Source organism: Poromitra crassiceps, assembly GCF_964638095.1.
Source record: "Poromitra crassiceps genome assembly, chromosome: 8".
NCBI classification, from domain to species: domain Eukaryota; kingdom Metazoa; phylum Chordata; class Actinopteri; order Beryciformes; family Melamphaidae; genus Poromitra; species Poromitra crassiceps.
Genome location: NC_139629.1, coordinates 12,887,132 through 12,909,631, shown reverse-complemented (window position 1 = coordinate 12,909,631; position 22,500 = coordinate 12,887,132). Strand labels below are relative to the sequence as shown.

At 45.6% G+C, this 22,500-nt stretch overlaps 1 protein-coding gene across 1 annotated transcript in view; it reads left to right on the top strand.

Annotated features, from left to right (window-relative positions):
* Positions 1-22,500, top strand: part of tns1b (tensin 1b) — a gene marked incomplete at its 5' end in the record, with an annotated part of 254,067 nt that overhangs the window by 214,830 nt on the left and 16,737 nt on the right. The window contains 7 exons of the mRNA XM_083641496.1: positions 6,366-7,868; positions 9,429-9,512; positions 13,710-13,903; positions 14,463-14,601; positions 19,339-19,434; positions 20,471-20,497; positions 21,897-22,080. Of these exons, the coding sequence (XP_083497622.1) occupies positions 6,366-7,868; positions 9,429-9,512; positions 13,710-13,903; positions 14,463-14,601; positions 19,339-19,434; positions 20,471-20,497; positions 21,897-22,080 (2,227 nt within the window). The remainder of the gene's footprint in view (positions 1-6,365; positions 7,869-9,428; positions 9,513-13,709; positions 13,904-14,462; positions 14,602-19,338; positions 19,435-20,470; positions 20,498-21,896; positions 22,081-22,500) is intronic.

Sequence of the window (22,500 nt, the reverse complement as noted above, 5' to 3'; positions counted from 1 at the left end):
ACCGACAGTTTGGCGGTTTATGCAGCGAGCGTTATCGTGTAAACAGGGCCTCAGTCAACACGGGTTAAACCCTGGTCATGGCAGTTCAGATAGGACCCGGGTCACTCACAACCCAGGAGAGATGCATAGCAATAAGGCATAGGCTATTAGCATAACAAATAGCAACCCGGGTGGTGCCATTCACACTGAAATGAACCCTTGTCTGGGTGGGTCATCGCCAACCCGGGTTAACCCTTTAATAGACCCTTCTCACGGGGGCCATTTTGTGTCAAAAAGGCAGGGTAAACACAGGTGCAAGCAAAACACTAATGAGAGTTTCATGATTGGAAGTGAAAAGAGTGAAACCCATAACCTATACCCAAAATCAACCTGAGAATTATGACCCTGGTTGGACCCTTGGTGTGAAAGGGGTATAAGGGGACAGATGTGTGGGAGGGAGAAAGAAACAGAGAGAGGGAGAGAAAGACAAAAGAATGTTGGTGTGACAATCTGGGAGTCAAATGAGGGAAACCAGATTAATGCGCTGCATTATGATCATGTAAGCTCAATGTTGAACGCATTTGAAATGAGAATGTCAGTCCTGTGTAGGTCGCTTGTTTCATACTCTGATGTTTATTGTTATCAGCCTGGGAATGACGGACGTCTTGGTTGTCGATTGTTCTGGCTGTGATGTGGAATAGTAAAGTGACTGTTTCCTATGCTAATGTGTACAGATGGCTAGGTGATATGAACTGCACCATAGACCGAAGCACTCTGAAATGGTGAGGGGGAAGTTGTGTTTGTGTGTGTGTGCGTGTGTGTGTGTGTGTGTGTATGTGTGTAATGTTGTGTTTGTAAATCACCCGTAGCACCCTAACTCATTCGCATCTGAACTTTTCCATCGCTCCATATGCTTTTACGAGTAAGAGAATGAAATTGCTGTTTACACACAGGTGACCGCAAACCGCATTGTGTTGACTTTGCTTATCCCCATACAGTATCTCTAGAAGTGATTCTCAAACTTGTTCATATCAAGAACCCCTAATTTAGTACATACAAGGCACACGGGTTGGGGGTCCATTTGATGAGGTTTTATCACTCAGACACAAATCTGAGAATATCTTTTATTAGGATTTTGTCAAGAATTCCACGACTATCTGTGTTGTAGGCACAGAGATAACAGTGAACTATGACCAAAATAGTCATTCTTTTACATTCTCTCATTGTGTTCAAATTAAATAATGGTGAAGTACAGTATAACAATTTTATCAATTCACTGGGGACCCTCTGGAACCACCTCAAGCACCTCAAGGTGGTCCCCGGACTCCAAGTTGAGAACCACTGATATACTGTACTATACTTCACAGGGTCTTAGCACTCAGCTCGGAATCAGACCTATTCAACTAGTTTCTCTCTTTCACTCGCTAAACGTCTCTGTTTTCTCCATCTGTCTGCAGCAGGGTGGGGTTTTCGCTAGCTTGGAGAGAGCTCGTTAAATGACTGTTGTTGGACCAAGTAGCTCTTTCCATTACAGGAGTGTTTTCGACAGCAGTCTCCGTAAGGAAGGGCGTCTGTGTGTGTGTGTGTGTGTGTGTGTGTGTGTGTGTGTGTGTGTGTGTGTCTATGCGTGCATGGAAAGTGCTTACTAGTATGTGTTTGTATGTATTTCTGTTTTTCAACCACTCTTGTTCACACTGTTTCAGTTTATTACGTGAGCCAGTCGATAACTGGCTAGTTTTGCAGGCGTGGATTAGTATGGGGGGAGGGGGGGGGGGGGTGTTTTTTAGTCAAACAAAAACACGTAATCCATGACATGGAGGCCCCGTTACAAAATATACAGCAGGGAAGTGGGCGTGAGACAGAGCCTGAGCGAATGGAACTGATGTCATTCTGCCAAACTACACCGTGGAGTTCAGTGGCCCCCAATAACTATCCACCTCCCACCCACATACACACACTCAAATGGGCTGTTGTGACAGACCTCACACACACACACACACCACACACACACACACACACACACACACACACACACACACACACACACCACACACACACACACACACACACACACACACACACACACACACACACACACACACACACACAGAGAAGTGTCAGACTAGAGTAGTGCGAGCCACTGAGCAGCCAGCGACAGCAGTAGCTCTCCCAATCGGGCCAGACAGCCAGCTATTCAGGAGAGGGAGGAGGAGTAGAAGGTCCTCCCAGCCAAACCCAGCCCCCCACCTCCCCACCCCTGCTGTAATCCCAAATGTTCCACCGGGGGCTCCTCTGCAGGGCTTTTCCCAGCTTAGTTTGGGACCAAACCGCCGTCCGCTGTTCACACAGGTAGGGGAACCTCCTCCTCTAGACGTGCTTCTGCTTTTCAGACAGGTAGGGGAACCTCCTCCTCTAGACGTGCTTCTGCTGTTCACACAGGTAGGGGAACCTCCTCCTCTAGACGTGCTTCTGCTTTTCAGACAGGTAGGGGAACCTCCTCCTCTAGACGTGCTTCTGCTGTTCACACAGGTAGGGGAACCTCCTCCTCTAGACATGCTTCTGCTGTTCACACAGGTAGGGGAACCTCCTCCTCTAGACATGTTGTAGGGGAACCTCCACCTTTAGACGTGTTGTAGGGGAACCGCCTCCTCTAGACGTGTTTCCTGTCATTTCTTTTGACACGGCTTTGACTCACTTTGAAGTGACTGGCTCGAGCGTTGTAGCATGTGTGTCGCTCTTCTAATAGCGAAGGCATTCAGGATGTGACTTGAGCTGAGCTGCGTAGCTTCTCGTCCATTTGGCTGCAGGACAGGTGATTAGAAAGGTGCTGAAATAGAGGGAGTGAGGGGAGCTCCCCTTTCACCACTTAGGTCTATGTTTGTCAGCGTGACTCCGTCGATGCATTAGACGTGGGTGTGGGTGTGCGTGTGCGTGAGCACATGCACAAGTTGATACTTGAGCAGTTTTATGAGCTATATAAATGTGTATGATGACTTTCTTTGGAGCCTCCAATCTTAGCAGCTAAGTTGTCAGGGGAGTCAACATCATCGACTGTCCTGACATCATGACACCGGGCCAACCGTCAGCCTTCAGCAATGTCTGGGCCGTCGGTGAGTGTCTGTCTGTAGTCCACCTTGTTTGATGGCTTTTTCTGACGAGTCTACACATTGGCTGCTCAGCTGGTTAAGTGAAGCAGTGCACGAGAAGAGAGGACACACACAAAATGTGCTTCTGATCATTCCAATGATGAGCCGGTCGCTGTATGATATCACCCATTTAGGCTGGTTTCTGACCTTTTTATAAGGATGCAGTCTATGGATAGACGTAGGCTATGCTATGTATTGCAGTGACCATGAGCCACCAGGCTTCTGACGTACACCAACTATGCTGCACTGTCCCCTTGGCAAGTTGCCTCGGACCAACCAAGGACAGCTCACAGTGCACGTCCACCATGCACCATGACAGAGCACAACATTCACTAAAGCTCGGATGCAGATATCTATAGGTTACAGACACACACACAGCTTGGGATGCAGAGCAGGTGCGCTTCCTCAATTGCCTGCTTGGCTGTGGGTGCTCAGCTACAGAAGATACTTGTAGAAAAAAATCTCTCCATGAGTGGAAATAGCAGCACTCCAAAGATTAAAATGCAAGACTTTGCTCAAATGTAAAAAAAAAAAAACAATATTCAAAGCGAACGCAACGCATTAATAAAAAAAATTGACATTTGAGCAAAGTCTTGCATTTTAATCTTTGGAGTGATGCTATTTCCACTCATGGAGGGATTTTTTTCTACACACAGCTTCTTTGTGCAGCTCCAGTCGCAGCTGAAGGATCTGATTTGGGTATCAAGACATACCTCACCATTGTTTATGAGGTTTCATGGGAACCTCAGTGCAAGTGGAGAGAGGACTTAACAGATTCTTTGCTCAGCTGAAGCAACTTTCAGACGAGTGGTAGAATGGTAACGATGTAACATGCTGACATTTGCTTTCTTTTTTAAACACCAAAGCTCTTTGAAATTCAGAGGCAAACTCTGATACAAGATCTGCAACCTAGTCTTCTGACAAAACTTATATTACACAACTGTTGCCCTTGTGAGCTCTATCACATCACAGTTGCATTGGTAATGTGGTGTAGCACATGTACGTTAACACATTGAGTGCCAAGGACGTCTGTGGACGTCCTAAAAAAAAGTAACGAGAAGTGCCAAGGACGTCTGTGGACGTCCTAAAATCATAATTCATATTATTCCATAATTCTGCTGTTTAAGGTCGTACCCAGCCAGTGAGCATGAATCCCTTCAAGGGATCACACGGTGCCACCTTAAAAATCGACACGGGAGCTGCGCCACCCACCTCAGATCCTTTACTTTGTGCAGGAGAAAGCGGAGAAAGCCGTGATCAGAGAGACACCGATGCATGCTGCAGCCAGAGCCACACAGATTGCTCCGTCTGCAGCCGACAGTTGGCTGCGATCCGTGCCCACAACTGAGCTCCTCCGCCTCTGTCTATCTGTCTGCATATAGTCTCTCCACACGACCATCCGCCAGAAAGGCAGCACCCGAAGCCGAACGGCCAAATCCTTTCCCGCAGTCCCGTTTGCCATTTCCTTGTCGCGCTGGGATCGGAGGCTGCGAAAAACGGAGGCTGCGAAATAGACTGTGTGCGTGTGGGGAGGAGTCTGCAGCTCAGGGGTGGAGAGGGGAGGAGAGGGGGGTGGGGCACGCAGGCTGCACAGAACTACACCATGTCACCACATCAGAAAACATTAGCCAGAGTCAGTGAATGTGCTTGAAATTAGAGTGCAAAAAGTATTCATAAAAGTGACTTTATCTTGAAAAGTAAAAAAAGACAGCAGAAAACCCTTGAAAGTGCTCTTCTTTCAGAGGCTGTCATTTCATAATGGAACTGTCTAGAAACAAAATTTCTTCTTTGAAAGAAGCAGGAGTGTCCAATGTTTCATTAGAGTCCAGCCCTGTTCATATAGCCCTAATAGAAAAAATTCTATAGCTGTTTTCAACTGAATGGAAGTGAATCTGGCACAGGCTCCAGACAATTTTACTGAAGTGCTGTGGCACTCAATGTGTTAAAGGATTACCTTGACATTTAGAATTTTAGTCGGTTGCATTTCTTTTCCAGGCAATTGTCACAGTGGGCTGAAATGGTTTCTGCATTGGTGGTACCTCACTTAACCAAAACATCTGATCATTCCACATCGTTAGTCTGAGGGAGGATAGGGTGACCAGGACAGTCATCCAGCTCTAATTCACTCACTGACATGGACTGATGTCATGGGAGTGATGGAGAGGTTGACTCACAATGAGGAATCACAGGAATCACAATCCTGCTTTCTGCGATTATAGATTACATGTGCCTGATATTTAACCTAGACAAACATGGCCTTGATTTGATCTTCAGTGGCTAAAAACTTATAATATATATGTGTAACCGCACAAACCATGGCTAAATGGACACAAGTTAGCTAAGAAAATAATTAAGAAAGCTGGTGGATTTCCCTGAAGTTATCCCTTTGAGGAATGGACTGATACATTGGGACAGCCTGTAATCACGGGCAAACATTGGTGTGTGTGTGTGGCAAACATTGGTGTGTGTGTGTGTGTGTGTGTGTGTCTGTGTGTGTGTGTGTGTGTGTGTGTGTGTGTGTGTGTGTGTGGTTGTGTGCATTGACTTTGTGTGTATGAGAGAAGGAGAGAGGGGGGGAAGTGTAAGCTTCTTTTCAGTGTGTTTTTCTCTGTATGTTGGCTTTTGTTTTGCGTCGATCCGCTGAAGCCAAGAAAAGCCTTCAGGCCTTCCACACTCAGTGATGCTGATTTTCCACTAGTGACTAAATTGTTCTGATTGGCGCTCCCCTCTTCCTCTGGACTGGCCATGGGTGTGGCAGTGTGTTTGTGTTCACGGAGTTTCACTGTGCCTACTGTAGCCCATGAAAACCTATGAGGTAACAGATCAGTAGACAACACTCAGTGTGATGTACAATACAGAAATCAACAACAGACTCTTTTTTCATATAATGCCCGTGGTTCAGATTAGTGCCACTGGCTTGAGAAAGTGCGAGGCAGGCTTCTGTGATTTCATCGTTTTTTCCACAGCACATGCCACAGCCCGTGCTCATTTCCTGAAGCGGGTAGAATAGGTAGACATGAGCCAGTGTTGAGTTTAACTGCAGCACTGCGTCTGTTTTGGCATTGCCCACACCTCGTACCTCTGTGTCTCTCTCTGACAGTTGTTCACTCTTTCCTCCTTGATGCATTGTGACATACGGTGTGATTATTTTTCTTTTAAATGGAAGCATGACTGTTGTGTGTTGTATTTGTCATAATGTGATTCTAATGAACCTTTGTCCCTTTTTGCTTCCTGTTGCAGAAGTCATCCATACACAAGGACCTCTGGACGGCAGCCTCTACGCCAAAGTTCGCAAGAAGGAGTCCGTGGAGGGGACGGTCACAGTGAACGGCCTCCCGCCCACCGCCGTTGACCACGTTCTGCCTGCGGTTGACCACGCCTTGTCAGTGAGCAGCGACTCTGGGAACTCTACCGCCTCCATCAAGACCGACCGAACCGATGAAGCGGCAGCAGCCCCCCAGGCAGCCACAGTGAGCCAGCCACACGTTCCCGTGGGCGAGGAGCCCCCTTCGGCCCCGGCCGCCCAACAAGCCCTCAGTCCCCAAGAGAAACAGGAGCTGGAGCAGCTGCTGAGTGGCTTGGAGGGGCCCATGCACCGACAGGGCTACCTGTCCACCCCTACCTCAGCTGTTGGAGGGATGCTTCACCTGGTGCCTGCCCAGGTCCATGTGAATGGGCACGGTAGCATTGACCGTGAGACGGACATTTTAGATGATGAGCTGCCTACCAGTCAAGAGGGGAATAGTGTGGACAGTCTGGGGACATTCTCGTCCACAGAGGGCCGCGCCACGCCAGCCGATCTGTACTACCAGTCTGAGTCAGTCATCAATGGCCAAGACCATATGCCCTATTTAGAGCGCAGTGTCCCAGAGAAGCATCTGGAAACCGTCCAGTCGCAGGTCGGCATATCCAACAAGCCTGGCACCTTGACGCAAAGTGAATCAGCCCCATCCTCTGGGAATTACATAATCAGCCAGAATGGCAATCTTTATCGCTCGCAGTCATTTGGTGCAGAGCCACAGTCCATGCCACAAGCTCCCGCCCGCACCACCAGCAGCAGAGATGCTGTCCAGCGTGGTCTCAACGTGTGGCAGCGGTTCGGCGTACCTGAGGAGCCGGTGACTGAGGGGCTCACCTTTAGCCCACCACCTCCCACAGCAGCCATACCAAGCCACCACAGCCTCCCACAGTTCCCTCACCGTCACAGCGCCTCCCAGCAGGAGATTGAGCAATCTATTGAGACCCTCAACCTCCTCATGTTGGACCTGGAACCAGGCCGTCCAATGGTGCACAAGTCCCAGAGCGTTCCTCTGAGGGAGAACAGTGTTGTGGTGACCACCCAGCCGTCCTTCTCCCAGAGTCAAAACAGGCCCTCCTACCCGGCCGATGCTGCCATTCATACCCAGTCCGCTGGCCCCGTGTCCGGCCTGGCCCGCCAGTCCTCACCTGTTCAGATGTCACCCGGGAAGCCTAGTACGCCGGAACCTGCACCTGTCCAGGGATCTCTGGGATACATGTCTGAACCAGCTGGAACCAGTCCTGCTCCGCAACCTTCCACCACCCTAGTTGGCCAGCTCCAGCTCAAGCCCATCAACATCTACCCACCCAGCACATTGTCTCCATCCGCAGAAGTCCCAGAGCCCCAGAGAAGCCCTAGCGCTGCCTCAGCATCGCCCCAGCCAAGAGATAGTGAGCCTGATGAAGTGTTTAATGTAGAAGGCCTGGTGGCCCAGCGGGTGGCTGGTAAGTTCCAACTTAACTTCATTCATCCTGAGATGTTCAAAATCTGTTCAAACTTTTACTTTACTTACAGCAGAAGGAAACCATGTAATTTAGTTTTCATACACGACCATAAAAAGAGATGAATAGGTCACACTTTAATCTTATAAAGCTGTTTGTTAATTTACTGTTTTACATATTTTTTTTAACATACATTTCTTGAATCTCCTGGCTCAAAGAGGTGCACTTTGCATTGGCTTTGATGATGGTAGTCCTGAAATGTCACAGTCCAGCCATTGTGCAAGAGCTCAGACTCAAAATGTCTCCTATAAGGCCCTGCACACACAGTAGCTGAATCTTCCCTGCCTCTCCCAACAACAAGCAGCCAGTACATCTGCTTCAGTACTGCCTCTCCCAACAACAAGCAGCCAGTGCATCTGCTTCAGTACTTACGCAACAGATCCTTCATCCAGTAGTGGCAACAGTAACATTGCACTGCTTTTTATTAAAGTTAGAATGCCTTCACAACTTCAACATTTGGCCTTAGGTTGCTTAAAATGATCCATTGCTGGTGCTAATTTCAAGCGATGATCCTTGATGCATTCTTCTGTAGGGCACTGGCTGTTATTCCTTGCTCTGCAATGTACATTTTTGTTGCAATGACTGCAGAACAGAAACTCTTCATCTATCACAATGCAATTTGCAGTACTGTGGTGACAGAAAACTACTATATTAAAGTATTGGGTTTGGTTGCACATCATCTCTGCAAAGAGTTCCAAAACAAACATGTGCTTCCCCAGGTGGACAGTGATGTTGACAGTACCCTTGTGGACACAGACGGCAGTGCACTGTGTACACAGACAGTACCCTTGTGGACACAGACGGCAGTGCACTGTGTACACAGACAGTACCCTTGTGGACACAGACGGCAGTGCACTGTGTACACAGACAGTACCCTTGGAAAACACTGTTCTGCCCTTATCTGCTGTCACCTCGTCAGTCCCCGTCACGCAGGCTCCAACAGGAAGCTTTCTCTCCAGGCCAGGAAGTTGACTGTCCCTAGACAAACACATCGGGCATCCTGCAGAGCAGCGAGGAATGGAATAGAATCAACATCAGATAACAAATACCACAATGCGCTTTTCTAGAATCAACAACACGGTGCCGTTCACTTTACTGCCGTTTGAAAGTGTTCGTATTAAACTCAATGCGTGCTTGTGAACGACCATTAGGAGTAGGAAATATCGAGTATGTGTGAGCTAAACGAGCCCCATCTCTGTTTGCTGGGTTCTGTATCATAGAAACGCTTCGTCTCCATGACCAGGTGGGAGGCAGTGAACACAGCACAGCTGTTTCACATGTGCTTTTTAACAAGGGATTCACAACTTAGCAAACACGTCGGTCACTATGCAGAGGTGGATGTCCAAACGTACAGTATGTCACAGTGCAATGTGCGCTCTCAAATGTGTTATACTTCTGCTATTCATCATATTTGACATCATATACATGTTAAGTGGGGCACATTACATTTGATTGTCATCAACATTCTTCTCCTTTCTCTCATCATGTACCCGTTCATCCCAGAATTTTCGGCTCGTGTCCGAAGTGTCATCCCCAGCATGACCTCTTCTTCTCAGTCTGAGCACCGTCGTTCTCACTCCCTCTCTGGTTGGTTCTCCCATCCTGCCTGCAGTCTTCTCTCTCTCTCTCTCTCTCTCTCTCTCTCTCTCTCTCTCTCTCTCTCTCTCTCTCTCTATCTCTCTATCTCTATCTCTCTCTATCTCTCTCTCCCCCCCTCTCTCTCTATCTCTCTCTTTATATACCAAGAGTGTTCCTTCAATTCAGCTCCAAATCTGTCCCTCCTGCTCTGCCTCTGAGTGCAGTGGTTTTGGTTTGCACTGAGTGATTTCTCTTTCTTCTCTAGTTATGGCTAAGTCTCTCCCATCTGCAGCTGTTCATCTTTCTTGTCTTTTTTTGTCTGCTCTGCCTTTCTTCCTCTCCCTTTCTGACTCTTGCACATGCTGAACCCTTTTTCTCTCCTCTCTGTCATCGTCATCAAGGTTCTGGAGCATCGTCATTATTGAACTAGGATCTCACCAACAAAGTCTCTCTGCATACAGTGGTTCTCAACGTGGGGTCCGCAGACCACCAGGGGTCCTAGAGGGGTTTCTAGGAGGTCCCCCAGCAAATTGATGAATTGTTGAACTTCACCATTATTTAATTTAAAATAAGTTTCTCTGCCTACATTTAGCCTATTGCACATTACACCCAAAGCAGCCATTTTGTGTCTAAAATGCAGTTGCTGTCATTGCATGCTGAGTCATTTTTATATCCTGTTTACTTCCTGCCTTTTCTGCTGCTTTGGGTGTAATGTGAAATAGACGTATACAGATAGTCATGGAATTCTGGCCAAAATCATATCGAACAATAAAACATATTTTCAGATTGGAGTCTGAGAGACAAGTGGAGGTCTGTGGCTCTAATGTGGACTAAATTAGGGGTCTGTGATATGAACAAGGTTGAGAATCACTGCTATACATCACTCCTCATCCCTGTTTGCTCTGAGTGTCAGTTTGATATGGCTTTTTTACCCCTCAAAGTCAGGGAATCACCCTAACTGTGGAGCAGAAAAAAAACCCAATTGGATAACGTTAAAGTTACACAAGAACGAGACAAGGGAAGCACAAAGGAGGCTCTGTCCCTTGCCGGGAGAGGAGAGTGCATGTCTGCATGTCACAAGATCCGTTTTGCCAAACTTAGGGAACAATACCAAGACCAGGATACACTGGCCTCATTCAAGCCTGCTTTTTTCCCTCACTCTGTTTTGAACATTTAGAAAGGCAGACAAAGGACACTGAATCCAGGAGGGAGACCACAGCCCTAGTTGGAAACATCACTAAGGCCCTATCTGTCCGCTGGGAGACATTGACCAGAACGCAGACCAGATTGTTCTTTCTAGGGCCCTCGGGTGTCAGGGGCCAGTCTGGCCTCTATACCGCAGACAGCAATATCCTCTCTGGTGATGCAGCATCACGCCAAAGCTAAATGTTACAGCATAGACCTTGGATTGTGCAGTTGGAATGAGTTAGTTTGTGATGAGGTCACATCTGCAGTCATCATAACATCCCCGCACTACAGCACATTATCTGCTGGTGTGGAATTTCACAGCAGCAGCATGTTTAAGCCACCTGATTAGAATACAACTATTACCGTTTCTACTTAAAACTGACAAATCCATGTAGACTGACCTCTTCTCGTCAGTACAGTCCCCTCACCATGTAGACTGACCTCTTCTCGTCAGTACAGTCCCCTCACCATGTAGACTGACCTCTTCTCGTCAGTACAGTCCCCTCACCATGTAGACTGACCTCTTCTCGTCAGTACAGTCCCCTCACCATGTAGACTGACCTCTTCTCGTCAGTACAGTCCCCTCACCATGTAGACTGACCTCTTCTCGTCAGTACAGTCCCCTCACCATGTAGACTGACCTCTTCTCGTCAGTACAGTCCCCTCACCATGTAGACTGACCTCTTCTCGTCAGTACAGTCCCCTCACCTTAGATAACCTTCTCTGTCAGTTGCGGTTGCACACATATGGAGAGCGTGCTAGAAAGAGGTTTCAAACAAGCCAGGATCACCTCTCACGTATCACGTTTATGTTTTTGGAATCAACCCCATGCTATTCCACATATCTGGCTTTGAAAGGATTGAGAAATGAGAGAGCAAAAGAAAACAAAAAAAAAGAGCAAAAAACAAAAGGATCCAAAAATACGTCAGTCCTGGGAATCTCTGGCCATACCAGCTGGAAGCCATTAGCCGTCGCCAGGGCAACGGCGCAGTGTTTGACAGTGCTCTGCTGTAGAGCATTGCATCGTGGGTACATCTGGTTTGTGAGTTTCAGGGCCGGTGCGAGCCGAGGGTGGGTGGGTGCTTACGGGTGTGTGGGAGGGTGTGTGCGTACACTACATGACTTTCAAACTCGCCCGTTCCAAGAGTTCTCAACCAACGCCCTCCCAACACAAATCACATTCAGAGTCTGCACATGTGACATATTTGATTCTGGGCCATTGGCGACAAATCAAGAAGCCTAACAGATGCTATGTGATTGGCACTTGTTTATCCCTTCCAGTTATGTAACTGTAATATGGAGGTGCTTGCACTCATGCACCATTAGTGAACCTAATAATGATAAAGAAAACACACTCACGTGCTCACGTTTGGCAGCTTCCACTGGTTTGAGGGAGAAAACGTGGGAGGAAATCCTCTTTAACCACCCACCCAAACTTTTGGCGGCCAACCTGATCCCTAAATATTAACTGTTAGCACTCATTTGCACAGCTGCAGGCAAATGCTATCACTTTTCCCCACGGATATATGGCCAGGTTTTTCTCCCTCCGTCCAACGAGAGGTTGAGTGACCATAAATATTTTTCACGGTTTCCATAACAGTTAGGCTCTCGCACTTGGGTGTGTCTGCCTGCCTTTCCATCGATGGGAGGGTCTGCCAGCAGCAGACTGACATAAGCCATCAATCACATTCTCTGGGCTCAGTATGGGCCCGTGTTTGTCTACAGTGTTATGTAGCTATTGAGAACATTCCACTTGACTAAATGACATTTTCTCATTTAGGTCTGAAGGAAGGGATGCGGTTGTTGAGGGAAATGTGGGCCTCACAGCACAGGAGAGGCATTGTTTAAGTAGTCACTTAAAGGGAACTGTACAGGACAGTATGTGACCACCTCACAGCACAGGAGAGGCATTGTTTAAGTAGTCACTTAAAGGGAACTGTACAGGACAGTATGTGACCAGAGGTTGTGTAGTGACCCTAGTGAAAAAACATAAGATGGGTAAGCTGCCTTCAGCACAAACGACACCATGCAATTTATTATCCACGTCCGCATAACCGAAAGAGCCTAATTTCTCCCACTCGTTCCTTAAAAGCCTTTCCATCTTTCACTCGTTAGCCTTCATGTTGTTCCAAAGCGCAGGGCAGCCAGTGGTGCTATTTCACATTGGCACTGCCCACTTTTGGCCTGCGTTTTCATGCTTTGCTAGCTCGACCCGCCAGTCAATGCCAACACATATTAGCTTAAATCTCTTAACTCAAATCCTGTTTGTTTTACGCCAGCAGCTTTCACCCCTCTCTCTCTCTCTCTCTCTCTCTCTCTCTCTCTCTCTCTCTCTCTCTCTTTCTATCTCTCTCTCTTTCAGTGCTCTCCAATTCAAACCAGCTCAACTAAAATGAGATTATGGGCTCCTCTGAGGTTCATCCAGATATGGTGCTGACGCAGTCAGATAACGAAAACACAATTTGCGCCAGTGTACCAGCATGTCCTGATAACTTGCGCGAGCAAACATTGAGCAGCAACAAACTGAAAAACAGCTGTGTGTTGTAGTTTAATTTGCAGCTGAACATTACTGTATGTAACAGTAATGTTACTGGATGTAACATTTCCCCAGGTCAGTTTTCAAAAACACACATGCTTCTGTTTTCTTGGGGATGTCATCATTAATGGGCTGCATCACTGAATTTGTGAGGAATTTTGTAGTTGACTTGTTTTGACTTATATGAGCTTGAGTTTGATGAGCTAAACATTAACCTTGTGACATATTGTGACTTTTGTCATTTGCATGCTTAAACTTGACAGTTTTAAGAGCCACAGCCTCTTACAAATGCTTTGCAGTGTTTGAATACTGCCACAAAATGCACATGCCTGATGGTCTGCACGGTGAGCGTTCACAACGGCTGACAACCATTAACATCTGAAGACTTCTACGCAGAATTGATAGGGAGAAAATAACTATAAAAGCACAGTATTGACGGACGTTTGTTGAATCTAAGAGTGTCCTGCATGTCATCCTGTCAGGTGTTCAGGCCCGTGGAATGTCATTGGATGAGCCCTCAACTCTACCCCGTCATCGCACCACCAGCGACGGCCAATACCAGAACGGTCCAGACGAAGCTCCCTCCTCCGATGGCCCACTCCGCTCTCCCGTTCGCTGTGTTTCTCCAGAGTTTGTTAACGCCATAGCCATGAACCCCGGAGGACGGCCGAAGGAGGTAGAAAGCACTGTCTTAAATACTCAATATTCAGTCTCAATTCAAATGATCTCCACCAAGGAGGTTATGTTTTCGATGCCATTGTCTCTCTGTGTTTGTTTGTCTGTTTGTCTGTTTGTTAGCAGGATTATGGAAAAACTACTGGGCAGATTTTCACAAAACTTGGTGGGAGGGTGTAGCATGGGCCAAAGAAGAACCCATACAATTTTGGCACGGATCTGATCCGAGTGCACTTCTAGTTAATATCTGAGACTATCATTTGCAAAGAAACAGTTAAATGCCATCCTTAAAATGAATAAACAACACCTCTTTGATACTCCATAAAGAGAATATTCGGGTGATTTATGTGAAAATCATCAGGTGAATGTTATAATAAAAATATACAAAAATAAAATAATTACAGTACAATATAAATACATCAATATATAATAGAAACGCTATTTTTGTACTGTTTTTGTAAATGAACTCTTCGTATGTTTCTCTACTTTTGTGTGCTTGTGTTTATTCTTCTCTCTTTCTTACATTTGTGTGTTCCTCTCAATGTATCCCACCATTCCAGAGACACATGCACAGCTACCGGGAGGCCTTTGAGGAGATGGACGGAGGTCCCATCAGCCCCACGCCCATAGTTGGTGGTGAGGTGTTCCCCCAAACCCCTGCCTTCCCCATCTCGCCGCAAACCCCTTACTTCAACCTGTGTAAGTTCCCCCTCCGGCTGACAGAGGGCGCTGTGGAGCTCAGGCAAAGTTAGATATTCGAGAAGATAAAGATCATTGAATTTATTTTATTTTATCACAGATCCCAACTGAAAGTTGTATTTCACAAGATTATTATTATTATTATTATTCAGCCAGCAAAATTAGGCTCCAGATTTGTGTTCTCAGTCAATATGGCAACATGATATCCATGAGAACAAATGTCTAAGATTGGCAAATTATTCCAAACACCTAGAATCACATATGAAATCATTTTTCACATTTATCTGGCTAAAGGGTTTAGCCTTCCTCTTGAAACACCCTCCAGATGTTTTTTGGTGGGTGAAACCTTTTTTTTTTTATTTTTTAGATGAGGTGGATAACCTGATTTGAGGTCTGTGGTAAAAGGTAACTTCTAGCTCAAACATTAATGATAGCAAACGGTTGCAGGTGTGAAAGTATTGGACGACATGTGATACAGTATCATCATAGCTTCAAATAATATAACAGACATTCAGTTGAAAATGACGTTGCTTATTTGAGCAATGTGCTGGTTATTTAACCTCCCTCAACCTATGCTTTTCTTCCTTTTTCTGAACAGTACCAAAACATTGAGACACATTTGTGATACTGATGGAACTCAGAATCTGTCACAATACAAAGTGAAAAAGAGTGCATAGCTTCCAATGTATTTGTGGGCTCTCGCAGACACACAAAGTAGTTGACATGGCCTTCATGTCTCTCTTGATGTACTGTACTCCACTCGGCCGCACACACACACACACACACACACACACACACACACACACCGAGTGAGAACCTTTCCCACTGTTACCTCATCCCACTTTCACTCGGCTCATTAAACGGGCTGCCTTTCCAACGCGCTGGACATTCTGGCACATTTCCTGTGAGTGGGAAGCTGCGGTGCTGCGGCCTCGTCGTGATGGCTCATCAAAATGCCTAAGTGGTCACGTCTCCTCAAGCCTGAATCCCACTCCTCTCCTCCCGCCTCACGAGAATGCCTGCAGGCATCATTCGGTCGACTCAGTAGAACATCAGACAAGAGGGGAAAGAGAGATGGACCAGAACAAAGTCAGCTAGGTGTCCTGGTGGCTCTGCTAAGGCACACACAGTGCCATGTAACCGTGACGTGCAAAGTTCAAACATATTGTCGTCCCTATAGTCTACTGAGTAGACTACAAGAAGGATGTTCTACAGGCAGGATGGTATATAGAGTAGACTCTACTCTATATACCATCCTGCCTGTAGAACATCCTGCTTGTAGTCTACTTGTAGTCTATGTAGAAGAACAGTGAAAGTAGAAATTTCATTTTCTAGTTTTACTAAAAACAACACAGTCATTCAGTAAGCGCAAAAAATGGGAAAGACAAACAGATTGGAAGTCATTCAGTGGGCTCAGAGAATAAGTAAGCCAATAAGCCAAATAGATGAACAGACAGACAGACATATATAGACATATAGACATATAGACGTATATAGACATATGAGGACAAATAGGCAAACCGTCCTCTAGCCCTCCTCCCCTGCCCCCCTCTCTCTCACTCCCTCACACACCCCGCCCCACACTCTAAAACAAGAGGCATGTATTAGGTAACATGTCGTTTGCCAACTCTACCAATGACCTCATCCAGCCTCCTTGCCTATCTCCCCCAGGGCACAAGCCCCCTCCCTCCCCTGGACCTGCCCCTCCACGTGGGAACATTGTGTGCACACACTGACACTGAGCGCTTACTGTACATCTTCCCAAATAAACAAACAAAGGAAAAGTGAGAAATCTTCGCTTGGGTGCGAGTAGGCGAGATTGACAACAGTGATGTATTGCGTTCCCTCTGTGTTTGTGTGTCTAAGGTCTTCTGCGACCTTTTCTTCTTAGGTAGCAGGAGATAATGTGGGGTTTCCCTCACATGAGCGCACAATCTAATTAAGGTCCCCATGAAATTAGCTCTTTAAAGGTCACGTCATGCTGCACCAGTAGGAGTAAATAAATATAAATTCCAACCAATAAACGTCACAGATTCTTTGGAACAATCCCGCAGCTCCCATAAAATAAAACTACCTTTCTCTCCCTAACTGATCTTCCATATTGGTTTAGACTTTTGAATGATCGCTCACTGCGTTAGGTGCTGCCTTTGACTGGTATCATCACTGAGTTAACAGAGACTAGTTCTGCAGTTATTGGCAAAACTTGTTGAAAGTGCATGGTTAGCTGAAGGTGGACCAGCACACGTGACACCAAAGTTTCTTCCCATGTCACTCCCACACACCCACAGCCCAATCCAAGCCCGTTGTTTTCGTGTCACAGCCCCCAACAGCCCGGCCCACACACAACTCACTCTTAAATCTAGGGTGCAAGTACAAAGAATTGATATGGATTCTTTGGTAAGTGGAGGATGCACGTCTGTCTACCGGAGTTCCACTGTCCGCCAGCATCAGCCCTGTCATCCCTGCCCATCCCGCCCCCCTCCCCCTAGCTTAGTAAACCCCTGAGTGACCCCCCCCCCCCCCCCCTTCTCATCACAACCCTGCACCGCTTTGGACCGCATGAGAGCCACATGAGAGCAGCACCGACAAAGTGGACACACACACACACACACACACACACACACACACACACACACACACACACACACACGCACATAGAGCAGGGTTGGGATCGATTCACTTTGAAATCATCCAATTAATAAAGTAAACCAGGACTGCAATACTAGGCATCTCGCGCGCTACGCACGCTTGATTCCTAGGCCCGTCCTGCAGCTCGCATACGCAGCTCGACCGCTGTGTGGGCTCACTAGCTCTTATGACATCACTGATGATGTCACAACTTTGCATTACTGATGACATCACAATTTCTCTTCTGACATCACTGATTATGTCACAATGCCTATGACATCATCAGTGATGTCACAAATGGCTATGACATCATCAGTGGGACAAAAATTTAAACAAAAATTTGCCCACTTGCCCCTTTTATAATGTATATAGATAGAAGATTCTGGTATGATGTGTGGCAGCGTTTACTGTTAAAAGGTTTGAAGAGAGAATTGCATCTACTTTCTGAATTGACTGAATCCAAAATGAATGAACCGTAATCACACACGCACACAGAAACAGTACATACTGTAGACCACCTGTAGACAGATGAATACAGACCTGCAGATGTTGTTGAACTTCCAGTCTTAGCGGCTGCTGCTCTCTGCGTTGCTGTTATCATCATCTGTGTGTGGTTTCCTGTTGCTGCTTTGTTTCACTGCACACTACATCACCCCGCGCCCGCGCCTTCCCCTGACAGCCTTAAGTGTCCACTGTCCAGCCATTCACGTCTTGTCATAATTGTATTGGTAAAATCTGTTTGTCATCAACGTTTATTTTTGCCCTGATGATGTTTACGCTGGAGAGGAAAACGAGGAGTATTGTGAGATAATTGCAGTAACGAGAGTCACTTGGAGTAAAATAAATTCACAATTGAAATAATTATCAGTGGCAGTAAAAATAGGCCTAAATATGACTGACCAAGGTCTTGAAATTCAAGAATGTATTCTACTCCTTTATGGCTCTTGTGATGACAGTGTCTACTCCTCATTTTTTTACTCCAGTTATTGTGGCAGAGTCGGTGTCAAAATGTCAAAATCCCTGTTATTTCATAGAAAGTACAGTAGTGGCATCAGTGGCATCATTTCACTTAAAGGGATAGCTTGTCAATTTTAATTTTAGACTTCTTTCTTCACCTGACACCAGGTTTTTCCATTGACATTCCAAAGAACTGAAAATTATTACTTTTAGCATTGTTAGCATTCAATGCAAGGCGTATAGTACCACTAACTTTATGTTTACAAGCTTGCTGACAAGCTTGCAGGGATGTTAATGATGCTAACAAGAATAACTGAAACAAGCTGAAGAATATAAAGCTGACAAATGTAAAAGAACAACTGAAGAATGCTAAAATAATTTATCCTAACAGGACAAGTGCCTGGGGAACCAAGTGTGAAATGTCCAAATGTCCTTTAAGATCTCAATTAAAGTTCTGCTTTGATGTCAGCTCATGTTTGACACACGTCTCATTCTGCTGGTGTCACAGCCAGAGGTTTGCCCCATTGTGATTGGTCACATGCATGTTTTGCCCCTCCCTCAGAGCATGAGGCATGGCCACGCCCCCACATATGGACCTGTGGCTCCTCCTTAATTGTCACCTGTGTTGATGTGTCACTTTCTTGACAGCTCTCTACCTGTAGCTATTGGCATGTGAATATCAAGACAAGTTCAAATGGAACCTAGTTGTAGCCAGTTGTATTATCAATTGATAATACAACTGGCCAATTCTGGAAATTCAACAGATACTACTACTACTTCTGAATATTAGTTGGCTGTTTATTTCCATAAGACCTTTTACATTGTAGGATAAGCTTCTACTGTCTTCTACTGTCTTTAGGTTTCCTCAAAATGGCTAGTAACCATGTTGGCATGTGTCATTGAAACTGAGAGGCAATACAAGCTGGTTGTTTTAGAAACCTTGCACCTCCAGTGTTATACAGTACGTGTGTGCCTAAGGAAAAATAGACAAATCAATTCAAAAGTATCCCATTTGGATTTGTTAAATTAAATTATTGTAGCCTGCAAGCACAACGACTCAGTCTGTATGCTGTACCCAGAGAACAGGTAGCAGCTGTCAGGATGGTTGTGATGTATGATCCTATCCGGTGGTAACTGTCTATTTTCCTCCAGGTCGCTCCCCTCCTGGTCTGGCCAAGACTCCGCTGTCAGCGCTGGGTCTGAAGCCCCACAACCCTGCAGAGATCCTCCTCAATCAAACAGGCTCAGGTTGGTCCTAACATCCCACAGCCTTTATGCTGGCAGCTTTTAGCATTATTCAGATGCATCTGTGAGTTGAGCTTATTACTGTCTTGCAAATCAAAGATTTTCCAAATCCTTTTCGCTTAATGCCATGAACATCTCATTTGGAGAAATATCCCTGGCTCTAGCTTAGCATAGTGTAGCATAATTAAAGTATTGGTTTCTTGGTTTCCAGCTTTCAGAAAAAGTTGTTTATGCACACACACACACACACACACACACACACACACAGTCTTATCGACATTATGACTTAGCTTAGCTTAAGATTTAAGGTGGATTTTCCTTTTTAACCTTCACATCTAGATGCATCTAGTGTAGCGACATGAAGCTTATCAAGTTTACCCTTTCACTTTTCATCTTTAATATTACAGTTGCATAATCCCCTCTATGAAACCCTGAGCTCATGTACACGGAGTAGATTTCAGATTGCGTGGTTACACTGAGTGGAGAAGATTGCATATAACAGTTTGATATATGGCCCACCTTCAGGCCTGCATGCTAATTTAGTCTTCAAAGTACATCAGAGGTTTATGCAGCCGGCAGCTAAATGGGAACGTTTAACCTCCAGGAATATTGCAACTCCTTTGAATGTTCCCTGCTACTGACTAATGGCTCGGCTGGAGGCAAATACAACAATGACCTGTGTGAGTTAGGGCGGCGTTCACTGCTCACAGTGCTCGTTCACTGCTCACAGTGCTCGTTCACTGCTCACAGTGCTCGTTCACTGCTCACAGTGCTCGTTCACTGCTCACAGTGCTCGTTCACTGCTCACAGTGCTCGGTGACTTTGAGTCAAGTTCACACGGTCACGCTTCTCCTTCAAAAGGGTACAGTTACCTTCAGGATGGTTTGTCAGAACTCGGACACACACTTTCTGATCACACACACCACATTAAATGAACACAGCACAGAAAATACATGATCTTTTTTCCCTTGCCTTACCGCTCTTCTTCACACACTCTTCTCAACTGTTTCTCTGGATTGGAACCGACGATGCTCGTCAGATGATGAGAGCAGTGAGGGGGAGGAAGGTAAGAGCGCTGCTGGAATGCCACAGATCATCAACAGCATTCAAAACAAGTCTTTTGGCTCCCCTTTTTCCACTTTGGAGTACCCATCATGTGTGCCAGCATCCCTCCATTTCCTTTTCCATTTCCACATCTTGCATGGCAGCTACAGCCATGTATTATTACTGTATTATCACTACTCTGCTGCCATGTATTATTACTGTATTATCACTACTCTGCTGGGGATATCGTGATGTTAGCTGGGGGGGGATACTCAGAGAACATCCTGAGAAGATCAGGGGGTTTCTCATTTCTAAAATGTCCAAGTCCCGCATTTTTACCTGCACGTTGAAATGATTTTAAGTTGGGGTGCTTTAAAAATACATAAGTTACGCTGACTGATCATGCTTACTGTCTGCCGTGTGTAGTCAAGTCGTTCCCCCAAAGCCCGTTGATTTCGTCCTCAAAACTGTCACTGCTTTTCAAACAAAGCTAGAAAATACAAGTGGAAATACAAGGTCTTCCTGGTAGGCTGTCCTGTAAGCACCGCAGACAGCGCAGGCGTACCAGAAAACAGATGGATTTTAGTGGGACCAGTCAAGCGTTTTGGATGCTACAGCAACTGGATTTAGTTACGTTTATAGGGTGCAGCCATGAGTTGAAACCATGGCTTCACCAATTCAGGATGTAACTCTGCCAACCCAAACTCATCTTAAGTCCTCTTAAGTCCCCAAGGGCTTCTTCACCGGACGTTCAGATAATCCCTCCTGGCAGCAGGGTATTCAGCAAATATGGACTGAATTACTACAATTAGAGACGCAATTAACAAATTCCTCATTCATTCTAAGCACATAATCTCACTTAAAGTAGTTTTTACCTCTACTGCCACTTATTTTCACAATTTCACAATTTTCATCTGTTTTTCGCATTGTAACACTTCTATTCTTAGAATGATGCTCTAGTAGTAGAACGTTGATTGTTTTAGCACTGACTTGTACTTGCTAGCAAAATTCAGAAACACCTTTGTTTACCACCTAACAAAATACACATACAAGCAATTTTATTAGGTGTTCACATTCTTTTGACATTACAAATGACACAGATTTCACAAATTACAATAGGAACACCGTTGGAAAACACCTCAGTTACAGTTCAAAAGTGGACAGGCATGCTGTCCACTTTTGTCGATATATCTGTACAAATATATCGACAAAAAATGCTGCTCTTGCATGTTTAAACCATAGAACAGCAATGAAAATGTTGTGTTCATATAAGCCTTATATAATGTAACTTTTATTATAAGGGGTAAAAAAAATCTGATACAAAGACGAGAAGCAACCCCACATTGCACACCATAGAATTATCACACAAATTAAATAACTGTATGGCTCGATAGAAACGGTCTCTTTTCTGTCCCGTGCAGCACCAAGGAGCTATGTGGAGTCGGTGGCCAGGTCTGCAGTGACAGGTGGAGAGCCGCCCTCGTCGCCTCGCAGCCTTAGCCCACCAGGAGACACCTTGGGCCAGCAGAGAAGCCCGAGTCCAGCCTCCTCCCATGGTCTGAACCCGCCTCTGTCCAGCAGCAGCCCCATCCAAAGCTCACAAAGGTGCGTCAAACACCTGATGCTGTTTTTACTTTACCTTCCAAGGTTCTAAGTCCAAATAAATAAGAATGAATTATAATAAAAAAAATATCTATTCTGGAAGTGTGAGAAGTGTGGAAAAGAGAGAAATTACACGATTATGGTTACGTAATTTGAAAATCAAGCAAAAGATTTTGAATCCCTTAGAAAGGACAAAGCCCTATGAATTTAAGCAACCATTTGACTTTTTAAATCAAGGAGATTGACACAGCTCTCTTTAGGGCTGCTTTCCTAAATGCATTGCTGCCTTCCTAGGCCAATTATGTATATTTCAATTGCCATTAAGATTTCATCGACCTGCCAAATTGCTAAATAACATTTTTTACCTGGTTATCAAACATTTCTCTTCACAGTACTTAATATATTTTTTTTACTAAAAAGCCA